The sequence below is a fragment of the Microcaecilia unicolor genome, chromosome 8, assembly GCF_901765095.1.
Source record: "Microcaecilia unicolor chromosome 8, aMicUni1.1, whole genome shotgun sequence".
In the NCBI taxonomy this organism is placed as follows: domain Eukaryota; kingdom Metazoa; phylum Chordata; class Amphibia; order Gymnophiona; family Siphonopidae; genus Microcaecilia; species Microcaecilia unicolor.
In genome coordinates, this window is record NC_044038.1 from 202,887,276 (window position 1) to 202,908,788 (window position 21,513).

Genomic DNA, 21,513 nt, shown 5'->3' on the forward strand with positions numbered 1-21,513 from the left:
GAAAATAAGATGATACCTTTTTTTATTGGACTAACTTAATACATTCTTTGATAACTTTCAAAGGCCATACCTTCTTTAGATTAGAAATGAGCAAATGATGACCTATTCAGAATATATATGTGAAACATAAAAGCATCTATTGACAGTCTCATGAGAAAGGTAGAAGTTTGGGGGGGGAGAGAAACAGGGAGAGATGGATGGGTGATCAGAGGGTGACATAGCAGTAACATTTTATGGTTTATAATGAGATGGAAACCCAGATCTTTGTTAAGTCCTGTCTGGTCGGAGACAAAATATTTTATAATTTTAACTTCTAAGGCTTTCATTCCTGGATGGTTTTGAAATTTCCTTTTGGTATTCTCACCATAAAGTCATTCATGCAGTACGCTGCTCCAGCAAAATGCTGTCCTACAGAGGTGTCACCCCTATGGTGTTTAATGTGGTGCCAATGTAAATTTAGCCTTGTCTTAAGCATTCGGCCTGTCTCTCCAACATAGTATCCTTCTTCACATTTTTTTTGCATTGAATAATATACACTTCAATTGAAGACATAAGCATGTGTAGGATCCCTTTATGCTGAATGTTTTTCCCGTTTGAGTGGCTGTGGGATCCTGTGATATGTGTTGGCACAATTTGCAGCTTGGTATATTGCAGGGACATATGCCATTCTCATTTTCTCAGTGCAGAATATATATATATATATATATATATATATATATATATATATATATATATATATATATATATATATATATATATATGAAACATAAAAGCATACCAATGACAGTCTCATAGAGAAAGGTGGGAGTGGGTAGGAGTGAGTGGGAGTAGGTGGGAATGGGTTGGGGGGAGAAAAACAGGGAGAGATGGATCCAAAATAAAAGGGAAATGGGACTTGATATGCCGCCTTTCTGAGGTTTTTGCTACTACGTTCAAAGCGGTTTACATATATTCAGGCACTTATTTTGTACCAGGGGCAATGGAGGGTTAAGTGACTTGCCCAGAGTCACAAGGAGCTGCAGTGGGAATCCAACTCAGTTCCCCAGGATCAAAGTCCACTGTATTAACCACTAGGCTACTCCTCCGCTGTTCTTGCTTTGTGCAGGACTGTTTGTTACCTCTGTCCATCACCAATTAACGTAAAACCAACCATAGCCAATGTACATGAAGACAAAAGAATAAACACTTTAGAAATTACGACACATCTAGACTTTGAGCACACAGTAGCATTAGAAAGTTAACTGCTGAATAGTTTACAGACGCCTAGGATGCAAATTTCACCAGTGAAGTGGAGACAAATTTTTACATTTTTAGTGGACTGGAGAGCTACAGTTGGCTTTCTCATCATCTTGACATTAATTCTGATTTTCGCCCTTTCCCTCCCTCCTGCCCCTGAAATCAGCATGCACAAGACTTCATAATGAATATTAATGAGTATAAAAGTAAAAAAAAAAAGAAAAGAAAGCTGCCATTTCCAAGATCCAGCCAACAAAGAGAACAAATACATTGAGATCAAAGAGAACGCTGTGTACACATCCTGCAAAATGGCAAAACAAGAGGAGAGGATGTTAGGTAGTTTTTGAACATTTCCACAGTGTTTGATATTTCTGTACTCTAGTGCAGCTTTTTTTTTTTTTTACTTCTGTTCAAAGGGGAATTGGCAGAGGGAATTATCCTAACAGATACTTGTGATCAATTAGATCGGCGGCTTTAGTGAATACGCTCACATAATATTGATCTCACATCTAAGATGATCAGTAACAGGAAAGGCTGCCTCCTTTTAAGATCCAGTCCAGTACTGAGGGGTCTTTCCTGGCCTTCTATTCAATTTTATTTTATTCTTGCAGTCACTTCTTGAGGGTTAGCAAGGATGGAGATGCTATTTTTTAGCACAACCCATCTAATAATTAATGCAGGCAATGACTCGGGGGGGGGGGGGGGAATAGAAAAGAGCAAATGGTTAGAGCAACAGGCTGAGAATTAGGGGAGCTGGGTTCAAGTTTCAGTGCTGCCAGGGCTGGGCCAAGGGCACCTGAAGTTCTAGGTAAACCTTCAGCTGTACGCCCTCCTCCCCTGGAGTTGCTCAAGACCCTACTCCCTGTATTCTAGCATCTCCCCTTCCCTTCTCTAACCTTCCCCCCATAGTCCAACATCTCTCCTTCTCTAATCCCCCCATAGTTGGCATCTGTCATTCCCCTCCCTACCCTCCCTCCATGTGGTCGGCATACCCTTTTCCCCTCCCTACCCCCCCCCCCCAATTCTGCATATCCTGTTCCCATCTCATGTCCAGCATTTCCCCTCTGCCCTGCTACAAATATCCTATTTATTCCCCAGCCCAAGCCACAAGTAGATGCAGCACCAGCAGGGGGCCTTTAAACACAGGCCTGCACTCACTCACTGCTGCGTCATGCGCTAAAGGCCCATGCCAGTGCTGCGTCTACTTGTGACTTGGGCTGGGGAACAGGTAGGGCAGGGGTGATAGGGCAGAGAGGAAAAATACTAGGCATGGGATGGAGAAGTGGTAAGGGAGAAAGTGATGCTGCTCTGCCTTAGTGGATGCCTGGTCTGCTTAGTGGCAGAGCCTGCCCTGAAAGCTGCTTCTTCTGATCTTGGACAAGTCACTTAAACCTCCATTGCCTAAGATACAAACTTAGATTGTGTGCCCTCCAGGGACAGGGAATTATCTACTGTACCTGAATGTAACTGATATTAAGCTACAACTGCAAAAGTCTTGAGCCAAATCCCTTCCATTCCCTCAGCCAAGGGTACTGAGAACCTACAGACTTGCCTAAAATGAGACTGCTTTGCCATGTCTCTTGCAGTCGTCTCGTACTAACTCCTGCTATAGTGCCCCCTCTGTTCATCTGGGAAATTACTCCTGCTGTGAGATGTGCTATTAGGAAGTGTAACTGGTTCCAACCTTTTCCAATTTGGGATCCATTGAAAAGTGACAGATAAATACATGATCATAAAATTAAAATGGCCTTTTTTTCCTGTGCTTTTTATGTGGTGAATTGTTGAAAAATTTAAACTCATCAGATTCTGAAAGAACATTATGATCAGGCCATAAACTAAGAAAAAGTTCTTGTCTTGGCTTTTCACAGTGCCCCTTTATAGGCATCACCTTATGTCTTTCACAAGTTGCACATGAGCCTTGACTCTCCTACTGATAACCATGGGCCCTGTGTTTAGTAAATGGTTGGTAACTGAGGCATGTTCATTCAGAGCGCTCATCCCTGTAGCCTCTTATAAGGGGCACAGCTGATACTGTGTTTCATGTTCTCCAGGCCCCAATTACAGCTTCACCTGAGTGGAAGCCCCACTGGAACTCATCTGCAACACTCTGACTTTGATTAAACTGAAAACAATAGAAAAGGGTCTAGTGCTGGCATAAGAACATAAGAGTTGCCATAAGGGTTCAGACAAAAAGTCCATCTAGCCTAGTATCCTGCTTCCAAAAGTGGTCAGTTCAGGTGATAAGTAATTGCCTCTGAGAGATGTGTGCGCTGGTGACCATGGGCAAGATGATAGCCAGCCCAGAGCAATAGCTACCTTCCATACTCCCTGACTTAACAGCTCTGGCAGTGCCTGCCCTCATGGATGAGGGGAGATATGATTGAGGTCTACAAAATCCTGAGTGGGGTAGAATGAGTAGAAGTAAATCAAAATGTTACTTGTTCCAAAAGTACAAAAACTAGGGGACACTCGAGGAAGTTACATGGAAATACTTTTAAAACAAATAGGAGGAAATATTTTTTCACTCAACGAGTGGTTGGGCTATGGAACTCTTTGCCGGAGGATGTGATAACAGTGGTTAGTGTATCTGGGTTTAAAAAAGGTTTGGACAAATTCATGGAGGAAAAGTCCATAGTCTGCTATTAAGACAGACATGGGGAAGCAAATGCTTGTCCTGGGATTTGTAGTATGGAGTGTTGCCATGATTTGGGTTTCTACCAGGTACTTGTGACCTGGCTTGGCCACTGTTTGAAACAGGATTCTGGACTAGATGGATCATTGGTCTTACCAAGTATAGCTATTCTTATGTTCTTATGCATTCTGGACTAGACTCTATATATAACACCTAAAACATTGGTGCCAAAACAACATATGTCTAGGCATGTTCCATAACGTACGACTAAATTTAGTCGCAGGCATTTACACCAAGTAAAACTTGGTGTAAATGTTAATGCCTAAATTAGACTTGGACCGAGTGTATTCTATAACCACGTGTATAAATTTTAGAAACACCCACAACCCGCTCATTCCATGCCCATGGTCAAACCCTTTTCAGCTATGCAACTTAGAATTTATATATATCATGTTATAGAATACGCTTAGTTTTGTATATAAATTCTAATTAATGCCAATTAGTGGCAATAATTGCTTGTTAAGTGGCAATTATTGGCTCTGATTGGCTGTGGAAAGTGTAAGACTGTCTTAGAATAACGAATTGAAGAATTACATCTTGTGGTGCTGGAAGTATTCATATATTGTTACTAATATAAGTTTTTATTAAAGAGGTTAGACATGATGAAGAAGTAGTAGGAAATTTAATGTATGTTTGTTAGTCACTCACACAGTCAGGATGATATTAAAAGGGTGATAGTGATATGTTTGAATGGTGTATATAAATATGAGTGTGGGATTAATGTTAAGTAAGTGAACCTTGTGTTTTTTTATGAAAAGTTTTATGGCTTGAAATTTTCAATAAAGGAGACATAGAGATAACAGTTTGGTGTGTAATGATTATAATTTGTAACTAGATTGTAAAACAGATACTCAGAGTAGTAGTTTGTAATGAATATGCATGAGATAAATTTTCATATAGTGGTGGTGAAGGCATGTAAGTTTCTCTCATCCATATTCATTAGGCTTCCCTGACGAACACTTGGACGTTTTCACCCGGACCTGTTTTTCTTATGACTAAGGCACAAAAAGGTGCCCAAAATGACCAGATGACCACTGGAGAGAATAGGGGATGACCTCCCGTTACTCCCCCAGTGGTCACTAACCCCCTCCCACCCTCAAAAAACATCTTTAAAAATATGTTGTGCCAGCCTCAGATGTCATACTCAGGTCCATGACAGCACATGCAGGTCCCAGGAGCAGTTTTAGTGGGTACTACAGTGCACTTCGGACAGGCGGACCCAGGCCCATACCCCCCTACCTGTTACATTTGTGGAGGAAACAGCGAGCTCTCCAAAACCCACCAGAAACCCACTGTACCCATATATGGGTGCCCCCCTTCACCCATAAGGACTATAGTAGTGGTGTACAGTTGTGGGTAGTGGGTTTTGGGGGGCTCAGCACACAAGGTAGGGGAGCTATGTTCCTGGGAGCAATTTATGACATCTACTGCAGTGCCCCCTAGGGTGCCCGGTTGCTGTCCTGGCACGTCAGGGGGACCAGTGCACTACAAATGCTGGCTCCTCCCATGACCAAATGGCTTGCATTTGGCTGTTTTTGACATGGATGTCTTTGGTTTCGAAAATCCCCAAAAGTCAGAAACGTCCATGTCTATGGATGTCCAGATTTAAGGATTTGGATGTCTCTGACGGTATTTTCGAAACGAAAAATGGATGTCCATCTTGTTTCGAAAATACGGGTTTCCCCATCCCTGGATGTTGCCATTTTGCAAGGACATCCAAATCGCAACTTGGACGTCCCTTTCGAAAATGCCCCTCTAGGGGCTGTGGGCACTGCCTTTACAGCATCCCCAGACCCACTGATCTAGGGAGCAGGATATCTGAGCCAAGATTGGAATCGTAGTGTGCAGCACTGCCACAGAAGTAGCAGGCTAGTTATTTTTCATTTCTATTTGTTTTTATTTTTGTCTTCTGTCATAATCAGAATATTATCAATGCTTATCATAACTTCAGGCTTTGATCAAGGTGTGTCTTCACATATTGCAAAGTATAGCTTAGAATTCAACCTTTGGGCAGTGAAGTATTCAAAGTAGTCTAGTAGTTAGAACAGCAGTCTAACAACTGGGAAGCTGATTTTCCTTGTGATCTTGGGCTAGTCACTTTACCCTGGCTTGTCTCTAGGGATGGGGAAATACTTCCAGTCCCTGAATGCAATGTACCTTCAGCTACTGACGAAGAGGAGTGGCTAAATCTAAATAATAAACAGATAACACTTTTCCAATTCAGGCTCATTCACACTTGTCATTACTTGCTTCAGGTGTGAATGGGAGAAATCCTGCTGGCAGAGAGAAGGCTCCCTTTCGGTCTTTTTTTGCAGAAGAACAAAAATGGAGGTAGTGTGAGATGAGAGCACATAGGATGTATGGTATAGGAAGAAGAAAAAACTACTGAAAGATGACAGCATTCTGCTTTCATCATTCAACATATTTGGACACAGCAACATAAATATAGACAATAGCAGAGGATGGAAGAGCAGTAAAAGCTGCTAAGGGATAGACCAGTTGTGTGCAGAGTAAGTTCACAAGAAATACACATTACCCTGAAGCCAAAAGGTTTCATAAATATATTTTTCCAACAAAAAAGGCATTTCCTGACATTAGAAGATCCTGTAGTTATTCAGAGGCAGCGCTTAAATTTCGATATATGCATGCCTTTAAAACGTTAACCCTTACACTCAAGTAGATAGACTCTTTAACAAAAGAGATTCTTTTTCATCAAAATGATCTACTCATTTTGAACAATTTTTGTTCAAGTACGTCATACCTCCCCTTCCCCCCACCAGATATGTGGATCTAAACTGATATAATATTATTCTCCTCCCACCTGCTAAGTTCTTGGAAAGTAACCTTAGGATAGGTAAAACGGTTAGCGGGTAAACAGAAATGGCCCTGATCTATAGGGAAGGGAACCTAAGAGTGGCGGCGTGGTCGCTTTTTGAAGTAGCATATAAAACCTCGAAGTCCCTAAAGGTTTTAGGTCACATGAGCTACTGAAGGCAAGAGAATGGAAATCGCCCTTCTGCGGAGAGACGTTATGAATATTGCACGCTGGAATTTGGAACTCTCTTTGGACATTTTTATCTTTTCTGGTGTCAGTCGTCTATTTCACCATTCCCTTTAAGGTTTCTTCAGGGGAACTATGGTTACTGTCTGCTGTGAAAGTTAGTAAGCGATCGGGGGCTGTGGAAGCCGTTGCGAACAAGAAGGCTATGTGTCAGTACGTGCAGCTGCCCGACTTGCGCCGTGGTGCTGAAATGGACAGCTCCTGGGTTCTTAACACGTCCCTGGGAGAAGAAAGCACCGCGGAGACTGTTATCGATACCTTTAATATCTGGACAATCATTTTGGCTGTCCTCATGGCTCTCCTGGTTATTACCACAGTTACTGGGAACGCTCTGGTTATGTTGGCGTTTGTGGTAGACTCCAGCCTCCGAACCCAGAACAATTACTTCCTTCTAAATCTGGCAATTTCAGATTTCCTAGTAGGTAAAGTACTCTATTGGTTGCATTTAATTAAATGTGAACCTGGTATTCATTATTTAGGCAGTTAGCAGAGAAATGCTAGTCAGCACCCAAGCGAGCCAGAGATCAGTAAAAACAAGACCAGTGAAGTAATTGTTACACTGTTTCACCGCTGTTTATGGAAGGAATCCAGCTTGCTTTGTAGCAATATCATTTTGTTGAAAATTTCATTTGAGCTAAAATTCAGGTACAGACAGATTATGTAATAGGCTTTCTCTTTGACTGAAAAAGACGCACAAGTCTGTTTTAAAAAGAGGTAACTTTTGTAAAATCTAAAAATGAAGTGAACTGAACTACACACCCTACATAGAAAGCTATTTCAATTAATCTAACTACCTGGACAATTAGGGACTTCATTTTCAGGGAAATCAGCACAAAATACTGGTTGACTGTAATGTTGCTTTCTTATTTCAGGTGCATTTTGTATTCCACTATATGTACCCTATGTACTGACAGGAAGATGGATATTTGGGAGAAGTATTTGTAAGCTCTGGCTGGTTTTTGACTATCTGCTCTGCACTTCTTCCGTATTTAATATTGTACTAATCAGCTATGACAGATTTCTTTCGGTAACTAGAGCGGTGAGTACTGACATTTTCAATAAGATTAAAATCAGCACGGATGCACCTTTTCATCTTCTGTCTTTTTTTTGTATGCCGTCAAAATCTCTGGGTTGAAGTTGGGTGATGGCTAAGCCAGTGTGACTCCAGTTCGTGCGTAATGTCTGCATTTTTCACTTTTTATGGAATAAATGATTCTAGCGCGTATTTCCACCTTCATTCTTACCAGATAGTAAAACTAGAGAATTATAAACAGGATATGTACTGGACAGATCATCAATGTAGCGAAGATCCCCATTGTAATTTACATATGGCATACTTACTTCACCTTTCTTAGTGGCAAAGCACTTGAAAACTGAATTCGGGCCGCAGGAGAACCACAAGAACTTTGGGTTCTCAAAAAATCTTGCCCTTTTGCTTCAGTGAATGTGTGCTATTTCATATACGTGTTTAATATGATGATTCTCGGTGGTCCTTTTTTCACACTGTGCAAATACAAGGGGTAGTAATTTATGTACAGTTTGCCCTAGGAGGCTCTGTAAATATGTTTTGTACAGGACTTTTCTCCTCATGTGCCAACCGTCTTCATACTCCTATTTAGAACTTAACTCATGAAATGGATTCCAAGTAGGTCCCATCTGCAAGAAACTATAAGCAATCCATTGTTTATGATATTTGGAGAAGTATCTGTCTAGTAAGTCATTTCCTATACATAATATCATGTGTGATTTAAAATTCGGACAGACCGAAGACAGGAACATCTTTGAGAAGTGGTCTGTTAAATGCTTATTTTATTTAATGTATACTTATCAAATAGCCTGGTGCCAACCCAGTTTTTATTTGTCATATGTAGGTATACAGACTGCCAACATTCCCAATAAAGGGCTATAACTTCATAGTACTGGAAAATTGAATTTAAAAACAGTGGCTGAAAACATCCATAGATAGCCAGTTATTTGGAAGATACAGAAATAGATTAGGTAGCAATTCAAACCATAAAGCATTTGTCTATAAGGCATGAGTCATTTCTAAGGTTACATTTTGTGTTTTCAGGTGACATACAGAGCTCAGCAGAGTAACAGCCGACACGCAGTGCTGAAGATGGTGCTTGTCTGGGTCCTGGCTTTTCTGCTTTATGGACCTGCTATTCTCAGCTGGGAACACCTGACAGGTAGCAGCATCATTCCCAATGGGGAATGTTTTGTCGAATTTTATTATAATTGGTATTTTCTCATCACAGCATCCACACTGGAGTTTTTTACCCCCTTCATCAGCGTGGCTTTCTTCAACCTAAGCATATATCTGAACATTCAGAAACGAGCCAAATCACGACAGGACATCTCACAAGGAGCTCGGAGCCCATCCTTCACTGAGGACCTGAAGGCAGCTCCTGAATCCAAGCTCAATTCTCTAAAATGTCAAGTAAAGCAGAAACTTTCAAGGGAAGCTCTGGACCTTCATCTGTATGATACTTCTCACTCCCAGGTGACTGCAAAAGTGGGTGTGAAAAGAACCTCTCTGACATCCTTGGAAGGCCACTCTGCTTCTACGGGAAGGAGATTTAAGTCCCTCAGAAGGAGCTACAGAAACTCTGCTTCTACTGCTTCATTAGAGAAGCGAATGAAGATGGTATCACTGGGCATTGCTCAGCGTTTCCGGCTATCCAGGGACAAGAAAGTGGCCAAGTCTCTGATGGTCATTGTTTGTATTTTTGGACTCTGCTGGGCACCCTACACGCTGCTCATGATCATCCGAGCAGCCTGCCATGGCCAGTGTGTGCCTGATGCCTGGTACGAGGCCTCCTTCTGGCTTCTGTGGGTGAATTCTGCAGTCAACCCCATCCTCTACCCACTCTGTCACTACAGCTTCAAAAGAGCTTTCAGAAAGCTGCTGTGCCCCCATAAACTCAAGATCCAGCCCCACAGTTCACTCAGCATCTGTTGCAAATGAGTCAGCCAGCACTGCCTGCAATATTTAATACATTTCTCCATCCTTCTTGTGCTGTTTACTGCTGCTGGTTATTATTATAGGCTTTAGTCTAAGCCGGTCACTGGTGACATCATAACTCCCTCCCTCTCCAAGGAAATGGAGCAAATTATCTTTTTGCCCAGAGACCAGTGACAGCAGAACACCTCACTAGTTGGAGGGGCCAAATAGTGGTTGGGCAAAATCTTGGTGGGGTCAATGCTCCAGTGGCCCACCCCATTCTGCTGCTTAGGCCAGAGACACTTCACCCTTCTGCTTTAGCCATTGGGTGACTTGGGAGTTTCAGTCCATTTATTACTTCTCTTTCTTATCCATAAGCTGATTTTCCTTTGAAGACATCTGTAGAAATGGACATGAAGCTACTAACTACTAAAAGTTGCCAAAATAAGTGAGATGTGGGTCTAGCCATGTTTTATACCATTAAAATAGCAAGATTATCCTAGTGAGTCAGAAAAAATTGGCATATAGAATAGGAAACTGGTAAAATTGACCTCAAAAGTTGTCATATTTCTAGTCTAGGTCTGGAATACTATAATGAGAGTATATGTGGGCTGCTGAATTGTGGAAGCTCTGCATCAGATAAGATGAGATGAATTTTGTCCTACAACATTTATGCCTCATTCCACTGGAAGTTCTGAGAATACTATCAGGGTTGCAAACAGTAGCAACTAGTACCTGTAGGAACAGAACATTACAAACCTACCCAAACATTCCACTTAAAAAAGAAGGTCTTAGTTTCTTTACTCTGAGGGATACCTAGAATATAAATTTTATCTGTCAATCTCTTCCCGTAATTAATGAACTGTATTTTATTACAAACAGTTGAACCCATCCGGATGCAAACAATTTGAAACTGTTGAAGGAATCCCTCTCAGCTCTTGGTTCAGGGACCTCTCTCTTTGTTAGCTCTTGAGGTAGATCAGGTTGACACACTTTGCTTACATAAATATACAGCTACAATAACAACACAATGGAGAAAACATGATTTGAGACTTGAGCATTCACCTGTAAGCATCAGCTTCAATGTGTACAATGACCTTCCACAAAACGTTCAAAAATGCTGCATACCCTAATCTTGGTTAAATTTTTCTTGAGTGAATGAATCATCACTGGAAAATTATTTGCATGACTTTCCCTTGCAGAAGAATGACAAAACTTGGACTTAATCACATTGCCACCCCTTGCCTCCTCTGGGTATTATGTGACTTTGAGGTACTATCTTGTCTTTATGTGTATTCCAGTTGGAATATCACTCTTTCGGTCTGTTGAGTATAGCAATTGATAGATACTAGAAATAAGTATGGCAGAGGGAGAATGGAAAGCCAATGAAGGTAGACTGATAATTTGGGCAACATATTTAGTAGTTACTGCTAATTTAAGACCTGCACATTAAGGGATATAAGAGCTTTCCCAAAATTCTTGCAGCCAAAACTCCTGCACCCAAACAACGGCACTGTAGCAGCCATGTCAAAATGGCAATGGCCAAAAGTCCTGCTTCACAAATAAATAGCCATTGCACAAAAGTTCCATTAAGGACTTGATTGCTAAGCTTTTCCCCATAGACAAACATTTGGGGGAGGGAGCCTTAATAAATCAGTCCCTCATGTTTAATGTGACCCTTTAAGAACACTGAATCTTTTCTCCAGTTCACTACTACTGCTGCATATGTTGGTATTAAAAAGCAGGACAAACTCTAACTGAAGCTCACTTGATGGTAGGTGGTCCTCCATTTCCCAGTGCTAGGTGTGTTCTACAGTGGAGAGCATCCTCTTATTATCAGAACTAGAACAATGTAGCCAGAGGGATACTATGAATTTGAAGGCTAAATATATATCATAAACACTCTGCATTTACCTATCTAATATAATAATTCACACCTCCAACATTCTGAAGCTGACTCCATGGCAGCATGGTAGTGAAGCCGTGTAGTGTTCGTAGAGTTCGTAATCGCCCCGCCCTCGAGGGAACTCTGTATAGTTGCCAGGGAAAGAAATGCAATGTCAGAAGGAGAAGGGACCAACCACAGGCTCACCACTCGCTCTCAGTGCCCCGCCCTCGGAGGGAAGGGAAGGCTGCATATAATATTCACCCACCGGAAGTTCATTCCCTCCCTCCGAGTTCCAGGGTCCTCGCCAGTCCCCCCTCCCTCCCAGTTCTAGCGTCCCTCCTCCCTCCCAATTCCAGGGTCCCCCCTCCCTCCCAGTTCCATGGTTCGTCGTCCATCCCTCCCTCCCTTCCAGTTCCAGGCCCCCTCCCTACGAATTTTAAAAGTCATCCTGACTTACCTCACGCAGTAAAAAGTGTGCAGGCTCGGCACTTACTTCAGTTTTCCCTTCTCTGTCTCTCAGCTCTGGTCCCGCCCTTGTGGAAACAGGAAATGAGGGTGGGGACCAGAGCTGAGAGACAGAGAAGGGAAAACTGAAGTAAGTGCCGAACCTGCACGCTTTTTACCGCTGCTGCTGCCGGCAGCCGTAACCCCGACAAGGTAAGTCAGGATGACTTTTAAAATTCGGAGGGAGGGGGTCTGGAACTGGAAGGGAGGGAGGGACGATGACCCTAGAACTCGGAGGGAGGGACGACGACCCTGGAACTGGGAAGAAGGGAGGGGGGACTCTGGAACTGGAAGAGGAGAGAGGGAGGGAGGACCCTGGAACTGGGAGGGAGAGAGAGGGGACCCTGGAACTTCCCTTAAAAACATTAATGGCAGAAGGTGATTATCTTGCTAGCGCCCTTTTCATTTCAATGAGAAAACGGGCTTTTTTTACTAGTCCTATATAATATTCTCACCTCCAACGTTCTAATCTTGCTGCCTCAGACCGTGGCTCCTTTGGAGTTGGTCTGCTAGGCTCCATAGATCACTGACATCACTGGACCCATTGTGACACGCAACCAATGGATGCACAGGAAACATCGGTGGGGAGGAGGAACAGAAAAAGAGAAATGTAAAGAAAAAACAGCCAGCCAGCCACAGATACTATTATAACAACAACCGTGCTCCCGCTGCTTCTTCCTTCAACACCAGCCTCTACTGTGCCGAGAAAAAGAGGCCGAATCACGAAAGGATTTTTTTTTTGCCACGTGCCGCTGCTCCAAAGCCTTTTCCCAGCACCAACACTGCTTGCACTGGACGTGGGCTGCAACTCGGGGGTAAGCAATAAGGAGGGTTAGATTGAGAACAGCAGGGGACGGGGTGAGCCCAGGTTTATTAACCCTCCTTGGGTGAGCTTATCTAACCCATTGTAAGGGTTGAAGCCAATAAGTGGAGCTTGCCGGCGTTGCAGCCATTCTCCTTCACCCAAAACAATAGCAAAAAGTTATTACGAATAACGGACTGTCTCTATACGTGGTCCATCTGTAAAAAGGGGGAGAGGAGGGTCGCTGGGCATGGGAGTTGGGGTGGAAGGGGGTCCTCAGACCATAAAGGGGGGTGGGTGGGGTGAAGGGGGGGCCCTAAGAGAGAGGGGGTAGGGGCACTCACTCACCCACTCACTCTCTGTCTCTCACATACACTCTCTCTGGCACACGCTCTGTCTATCACACTGTCACACACACATAGTCTCTATCTCTCTGTCTCCACACACTCTCACACACACAGACAATCTGAGGCATATTTTCAAAGCACTTTGGGAGGCTAAGTTCCATAGGTTTCTATGGAACTTTGGGAGCTAAGTGCTTTGAAAAATGAGCTCTTTGTCTCTCACACACTCTCTCACAACAAGACATACACACTCCATCTCTCCTCATTCTCTCTCTGACACACAACTCCATCTCTACACACACTCTCTCTCACATACACACTCTCTCTCTCTCTCTCTCTCTCAAACATACACTCAGAGGAAAACCTTGCTAGCGCCCGTTTAATTTGTGCCAGAAACGGGCCTTTTTTACTAATATACTAATAATGGTCAATAAAATAACTGTACTCTAACTTTGTATCTTTTCCCCTGGTTCTTGACTTCTCTTTCTTCACCCCTCTACTTCATCTTCCTCAGTTTTTTTAACCTTTTGTTCCAGAAATAAAATTGAACAGAGTAGATAGGGCTCATGGTCTTTAACTGCCATCATCTTAGCTTATCTGTCTTTGCTTTGTTTCTCTTTCCCTCTTTCTTGCCTCATTTATTTTAACAGATCCTTAATTGTCTTCTTTCTGCCCCTCATCCAACATCATCCCCTTCACTCATCATCTCACCTCCCTAGCCCATCATGTTCCTACCATCTCATGAAGAAACATGACACTGTGTAATTATTTCAAAACATTGCATTCACTGGGAATACTTAATCAGCATATTTGTCCTTCAATAGTTCAGGCTATGTAGAAGGATTCAACGCTGCTATAATGAATCTGTGTTAAACAAAAGTGATTTTAGGGTTGCATATTCTATAATTTTTTAATTTTAATCCAAAATTCCAAAATATTTTAACACAGTAAGAAAAGCTACAAGTGCTACATTTTTCCCTATGGTTTAAAAAAAAGATTTATGAACATGGGCTTACATTTGCAATACACTGAAACTATTTTTTAAATATTTAGTTCTAGTTGTATTTTGTGCACATGGAGGGGCATTTTTGATGTGACGCCTAAGTCTGACTTTGGACATTTTGTGCTAAATGTCCCAAATCCAAATAGGAAATGTAGCCATTTTTGAAAATTCAACCCCCCCTTCCCCTGTTTACTAAGCCGTGTGGCAATGCCAACACAGCCCATTCAAAGTGAATGGGCTGTGTTGGTATTATCGCACGGCAGCCGCACTAGTGGCTTAATAAACAGGGGGTAAAATGTCGGGGGTGGGGGTTCAGAAACACCATTTGTAACATCTTTCTGTGCTTTGTGCATTTATCTTTTCAGGCCATTTAAATAAAAAAAAAGTACAAGTGAAAAACAGATAAAACAAGCCATTGGGATTTAGGAGGGTCCAACATTTTAGTAGACTGGTTCCCTAGACATCCAGAAGAGCAATGGGGCACCCTAGGGGACACTGTTGTGGACTTCATATAAATGCTCCAGGTACACATCTCACCATTGCTGTCTTATCTTGTGTGTTGAGCCCTCCAAAACCCACCCCAAAACCACTACCCCAACTGTACACCACTACAGTAGCCCTTATGGGTGAAAGGGGCACCTATATGTGGGTACAGTGGGCTTTTGGTGAGTTTGGATGGCTCACAGTTTCCATCACAAGTGTAACAGGTAGGGGAAGTATGGGCCTGGGTCTACCTGTCTACAGTGCACTGCACTGACCACTAGACTACTCCAGGGATCTGCATGCTGCTATAATAGACCTGGCTATAACATCTGAGGCTGTCATAGAGACTGGTAAGTAATATTTATATTCACACTTTTGGGGGGTGGAAGGGGATCAGTGTCCACTGGGTGACTTTGGGCAGTCATCCCTGATTCCCTCCAGTGGTCATCTGGTCATTTTGTGCCTTATTCATTCCAAAAACAGGTCCAAACCAAAACCCTGAAGTTTCAGCCCTAGACATTTTTTTGTTTTGTTCCATTATAGCTATAAAAACACCCAAGTATTAGGAACGCCCTAAGCCCACTCTCATCTCACCCCCAAAATGCCCCCTATGATTTGGATGCACTGCAGATGAATTGCATAGATAGATGTGTGCAAAATAGGTTCAAAAATACCGATTTGTCCAAAGGCTGCTTTATGTCACTTTTTGGACGTTTTTTCTCTTTTGAAAATGAGCCCCTTAGTTGACCAGCTGGAGGTTTTGCAAACATTCCTAATTTTTAAGTTCATTGGTGCTGTTCATGATATGGGCCTGTAGGGTTAGAGCCCTTGGTTCCATAGAAGTAGACACCCTAAAATTCTATAGGAATGTATGAATGGGTCCCGGCGGGAGGTTGTGGAGTCGAGGTCTATTCCAGAATTTAAAAAGGCATGGATGAGCATGTGGGATCACTTAGGAAAAGGAAGAGTAGGGATTACAGAGGATGGGCAGACTGGATGGGTCATATGGCCTTTATCTGCCCGTCATATTTTATATGTTTCTATCCTATGTAATTGTCTGTAATTATACCTGTGTCACTAATTAAAAAACCTGATCATTCTGTACTCAAGCAAATTTTATTGTTCAGTTAAGTATATGTTGTCTCTCTGAAACATCTTTTTTAAATATTGTCATGTTCCTATCCCTCAGTTTACAAAGCCGCTCTAGCGGTGGCTGCATGGCAATGCCAACACGCCTATTCAAAGTGAATGGGCTCTGTCAGCATTAGCACCCCAGCAGCCATTAGCATGGCTTTGTAAATAGGGAGGTAAATATTGTGTCTGAGGCTGCTAAAGTCACTGCAGACCTTGTGACCTTGGGCAAGTCACTTAACCCTCCGTTGCCCAGGTTCAAAACTTAGATTGTGAGTCCACTAGGGATAGAGAGGGTACTTGCATATAATGTATACAACACTGCATATGTCTAGTAGTGCCTATAGAAATGATTGGTAGTAATAGTAAATACTACACGTTAAAAACAATAAAAAGTCTTTAAAGCTTGTACTAGTGATTCCCCCACTACAATTAATGGGATGTGCACCTTTGCATTGGAAGGAATTTGAATGCATAAGTCCTTCGCATGTCTCTGGCAACATCCTGAGAGAATATAACCTGCTAGCTTTGTAAACAGCTTGTGTTTTTTTCTTGAAGATTTCTTCTCAGGGTGCTCTCCTGCCAGAACATCAATAAAAGATATTTTTGTACCCTTGTTCTTTTAATGATTTAGAAACAGCAAGTCACCAGTTGAAAGAGGCTAAGGGGAATTTGTTCTGATGCTTAGAACTTATGTGGAGAGAATGGGAACAATGCTTAATTTAAATCTTTGCAGCATCTTTCTATAGTTCTAGGGATTATTTACTGTAGATATCCTGTTAAAGACTGAACATTATTGATGCAAATTGTCTTCAGTTGATAAATGAGATCAGATAGCCTTTCATCCAAGTGTATTTTTATAAACATGTGAAACCTAAGCATAACAATTAATTTTGAGCCACTACAGTAATGAGGTGAAGGTGAAGCCTGGCTTGAAAAGTAGGGTTAATATCATCGACATATTTAACTTCTACCTAGTAAACATGACTTTGGCAAGCTATCTGAAAAACTAAAATGACAATTTAATTCTATTCTGTTTTGCTGTTTTCCATTGGAAAGGGTAAATGCTCATGCATTTTATATACCACCTATCAGTGGATCAACCAAAGTGGTTTAGATTTATTATATGCAGGTACTTCCTCTGTTCCTGGCAGTCTCACAATCAGTTTTTGTATCTGGTGCAATGGAGGGTTAAGTGACTTGCCCTGGGTCACAAGGAGCTATAGTGGGATTTGAACCCAGATTCTCAGTCCACTATGCTAACCATTAGGCTACTGTTTCACATAACTATACTTAAATATTGTTTATGTGGGGTTTTTTTTTAATTAATTGGTAGAGAACTGGTGGTCCAGCACTTTATGCATGTTTAAAACTCATGGGTGGCTCCTCCTGCCTGGAGATCAATAGGCAAAACATGCTGTCCCTTGAGCTTTAAAATGTTGTAGAGTTCACAGGATCAGCTGACCCTCTGCTGGAGAGGAGAGAATCTGGGTGCAGATGACTGAGTTCTTGCCATGAGTGGCAAAGCAGTGATTTTTTTGGACTGAATCATATATTACTATAGCAAAAATATATAATAGGACTGATGATTATAACTTCTGGTTTACTATTCGAGGTCTCCTTCTTCCCCTGCTTATCTCAACAACCTCCTCACCCCTGTTTATTTCAACAACCTTCTCATCCCCTATGCACCCCTTCGATGCCTCCACTCTGCTGATAATAATCTCCAGGCTGGTCTTACCATCACCCATGCAGCTGTCTTTCCTCCTCCTATGACTCTGCCTTCTATTATGTTGGCCCAAAGCTTTAGAATAACCTGCTCCTTTTCAGAGGAATCAGCCTTCTCTCTCAACTTTGAAGCAAGCCCTCAAAACCCACCTCTTTTCCAATTGCTTTCCTATTTCCACCTGACTTTCTCTTCTCTGTGCTATCAGTTTTGCTGCCTTGTTTTTTGTTATGTACCCTACCCAGTCTATGTCTCTCTTACCTGTTCTGCTGTTTTGCTTCTTTGATTTTATTTTGTTAACCGCCTAATCCAGCGGTTCCCAAACTGTATGCTGTGGCACCGCAGTGAACTCGCAGGAGTGCCGTGGCATATTTTCTTCACCTCCCTCCCAGGGTGGACCTGCTCCCAAATTCAGTGGGAGACTCCCGCTTTGGCGGGTCATCTCCAGCTAAGACACAGTGCCACCACACACTGTTGCTGCTGCTTTTCCTGATGAGCAGCAGCAGCAAAACAACAGAAAGCAAACACAGAGCTGCAGTCTTAAGGCATGCTGTGTTGACTCTGCTGGTCTTCTGCCCTCGCTGATGTCAACTTCCTGCTCTGGGGCAGAGGACCGGCAGAGCCGACAACATGTGCCTGAAAAGGCTGCTACACCATGCTTGCTGTTTTGCTGGAGCTGCTGCTGCTTATTGGGAGAAGCAGCAATCGCCAGGAAACAGAAGATACCAGGTGGAAGGAGAAGGGGGGCATGGAGAGAGAGGCAGAAGGTGCTGAATGGAAAGAGGGGTGGAACATTATAGACGAGTGGAGATACTGGATAGAAGAGGGGTAGAGAGAGAGAAAGAAATGATGAGTGGAAAGATGGGGACAGAAAGTGGGGAACACGCTGGATGGAAAAGTGCTGGAGAGAAAGAAGATGCAGGGTAAAAGGATGGGGAGAAAGAGGGAGACCATGGCTGGAAAGATGGAGAGAGAAAGAGGGAAGGTGCTGGATGGAAGGGTAGGGAGAGAAAGAGAAAAGACACTGGAAGAATGAGAAGAAACAGAGGAAGACACTGGATGGAGAGTAGGAAGAGAAAGAGGGGAGAGAATGTGGACAGAAGCCTGGAAATGAAGAGGAGGAGAAGGTGAGCAGAAGCTGGAGGGAGAGAGGGTGGGGCTGAAGCTGGATGGAAGGTAGGACTTAATACCATCGGCAGTGGCCGTGGCAGCAGCAGTGACAGGGGGAGCAGCAGTGACGGAGGGGGGAGCAGCAGCAGCAGTGATGGGGGAGGGGAGACGAGAGAAAATGTGTAGCCTAGGGGTGCCAAGACCCAAGAAAGTTTGGGAACCACTGGCCTAATCTCATTGTAAACTGCTCAGTTCCCTATGTGTAGGCCTTTGGGTGATATATCAAATGTACACAATAAACAAACAAATAAATCTCTGAATATGATGGTCATATTATATATAATCAATACATCAATTTTCTTATAGGCCTTGGTATTCAAATTGACTTAAACAGGCAGGAGAGCCTGTCTAGCTACCAATATTTAGCTGCATTTAAGCGGACTGTGCCTCTGAATGTTTGCACTCACTGGCCATTTTGGAAGTAGGCAGATGAGGTGTGACACAGGGAGTGTAGCCAGGAGTCATGTGGTGCCAGCAATATTCAGTGCCAGTGCCAACATACCTAACCAGGCATGTGGGATCATATAAAAACCAGTTCTAACTTTGTCCAGTTAGCTATATGGGGACCAGCACTGAGCAAAGTACAGTGCCCTCACCTCCCTCCTACCCACCCTGGCAAGCTCTGATTGCACTTGCCACCCCTCTTAACAGGCTCTGATCACCCCTCTACCCTCTGACACAATCTCAGACCCTCCACCCTGACACAATGACTGATTCCCCCCCCCCCCCCCAGTTAGAACAGCCTCCCCAGACCTAACCTAGTCCATGGTGGGTCAGTGGCATGATGACAGCAGGAGTGAACCTCACTTTCTCCTGACTATAGTGGCTACATTGTAAAAGTGGCCACCATGACCTCTAGCACGAAGCTACCACTAGAGGTCATGGTGGCCATTTTTATGATGGAGCCACTAGAGAAAGGAGCAAGTGGGGTCACTCCTACCTCTATCATCCCACTGGATCACTAGGGACTAAGGTAGGCCTGGGGAGGCCTGTTCTAACTGAGGGAAGGGACAGTCCAAGACTGTATGGGAGGGGGTCTGAGATTGTGTCAGGGAGGGTGGAAGAGGAGTCAGTGATTGTGTCGTGGGTGGGGGAGGGGTGACATGCACACTACACCATGTCCCGGCTGCTTATGCGGTACCTGTATAAGAGCCGGCAGCCTGACTGAGTCCGGTCAGATGCTAATATTCAATGCAGGTGCCTGGACATGATTCAGCATTGAATTTCAGAGCCTAATTCTGCTTGCATCAGTCAGCAGTTCAAAAAACACTGACTGCTGCTGGTTGAACAATGACCAGATAAAATTTTCATGATATAATATTGAGATGTTTTTGAAGAAGCCTATATAAAATAAGCATTTTTCTGAACATTTCATCCACACACCTTGTTATGAAATTAACCTCTAGGTTCTCTTTCCTGCCTAAATGAAGCAAAAGTTTTTTCCTCCCTGCGCACCCTTGGAAATTAATAGTGGAGTGTGGATTCGGCACTTGCAGCCCTAATCATCTGGAGGGAGTGGTATGAAAAAAGCATTAGTAACTTCTGGGCTACTGAGACCCTGGTTTTCATTTGGCCAATTAAGAAACAGCTGTGACAGTAACATTGCTGGTGCAAGGGAAAAGAAGGAGCTCTGATCCGCAGCAAATGAGCGCTACATCTCTGCTGAACACAACAACTGGATTCATCCAATATGTAGTGTGCAGTTTTCTGATGTGAATTAATGCTGTGGACTTGAAACCACATCAGGAAACCATAGGCCAGTCAGATGGTTATTAATTCATACATTTAATGGGAGAATAAATGAGGACAAAACAGGAAGGCTGTAGCTCAGTGTTATGACAGGTTTAACAACATTACCTAGAAACAGAGAAAATGAAGGCAGATAAAGACCATATGGTCTATCCAGTCTGTCTCAGCTACTCTCCTTTCCTCTTCCTTAGAGATCCTCTGTGCATATAAGTATTGCCACACTGGGACAGATCAAAGGTCCATCAAGCCCAGCATCCTGTTTCCAACAGTAACCAATCCAGGTCACAAATACCTGGCAAGATCCAGAAAATGTTCAATATATTTTATGCTGCTTATCCCAGAAATAAGCAGTGGATTTTCCCCAAGTCAATTTAATAATGGTCTATGGATTTTCCTTTAGGAAGCCGTCCAGACCTTCTTTTAAAACCCGGTTAGCTAAGCGCCTTTACCACATTCTCTGGCAATGAATTCCAGAGTTTAATTACCCGTTGAGTGAAGAAACATTTTCTCTGATTCGTATTAAATTTACTACTTTGTCGCATGCCCCCTAGTCCTAGTATTTTTGGAAAGAGAAAACAAACAATTCACGTTTACCTGTTCCACTCCACTCATTATTTTATAGACCTCTATCATGAGATGCGGCAACCAGAATTGAACACAATATTCGAGGTGCGGTTGCACCATGGACTGATACAAAGGCATTATAACGTCCACACTTTTGTTTTCCATTCCTTTCCTAATAATACCTAACATTCTATTTGTTTTCTTAGCTGCGGCAGC

The 21,513-nt window shown here is 42.9% G+C and overlaps 1 protein-coding gene across 1 annotated transcript in view; it reads left to right on the forward strand.

Annotated features, from left to right (window-relative positions):
- HRH3 (histamine receptor H3) overlaps window positions 1-9,957 on the forward strand; it is a 67,851-nt gene extending 57,894 nt beyond the window's left edge. The window contains exons 5-7 of the mRNA XM_030213451.1: window positions 7,048-7,411; window positions 7,862-8,028; window positions 9,061-9,957. Coding sequence (XP_030069311.1) covers window positions 7,048-7,411; window positions 7,862-8,028; window positions 9,061-9,957 — 1,428 coding nt within the window. The remainder of the gene's footprint in view (window positions 1-7,047; window positions 7,412-7,861; window positions 8,029-9,060) is intronic.
- The last annotated feature ends 11,556 nt before the right edge of the window (window positions 9,958-21,513 follow it).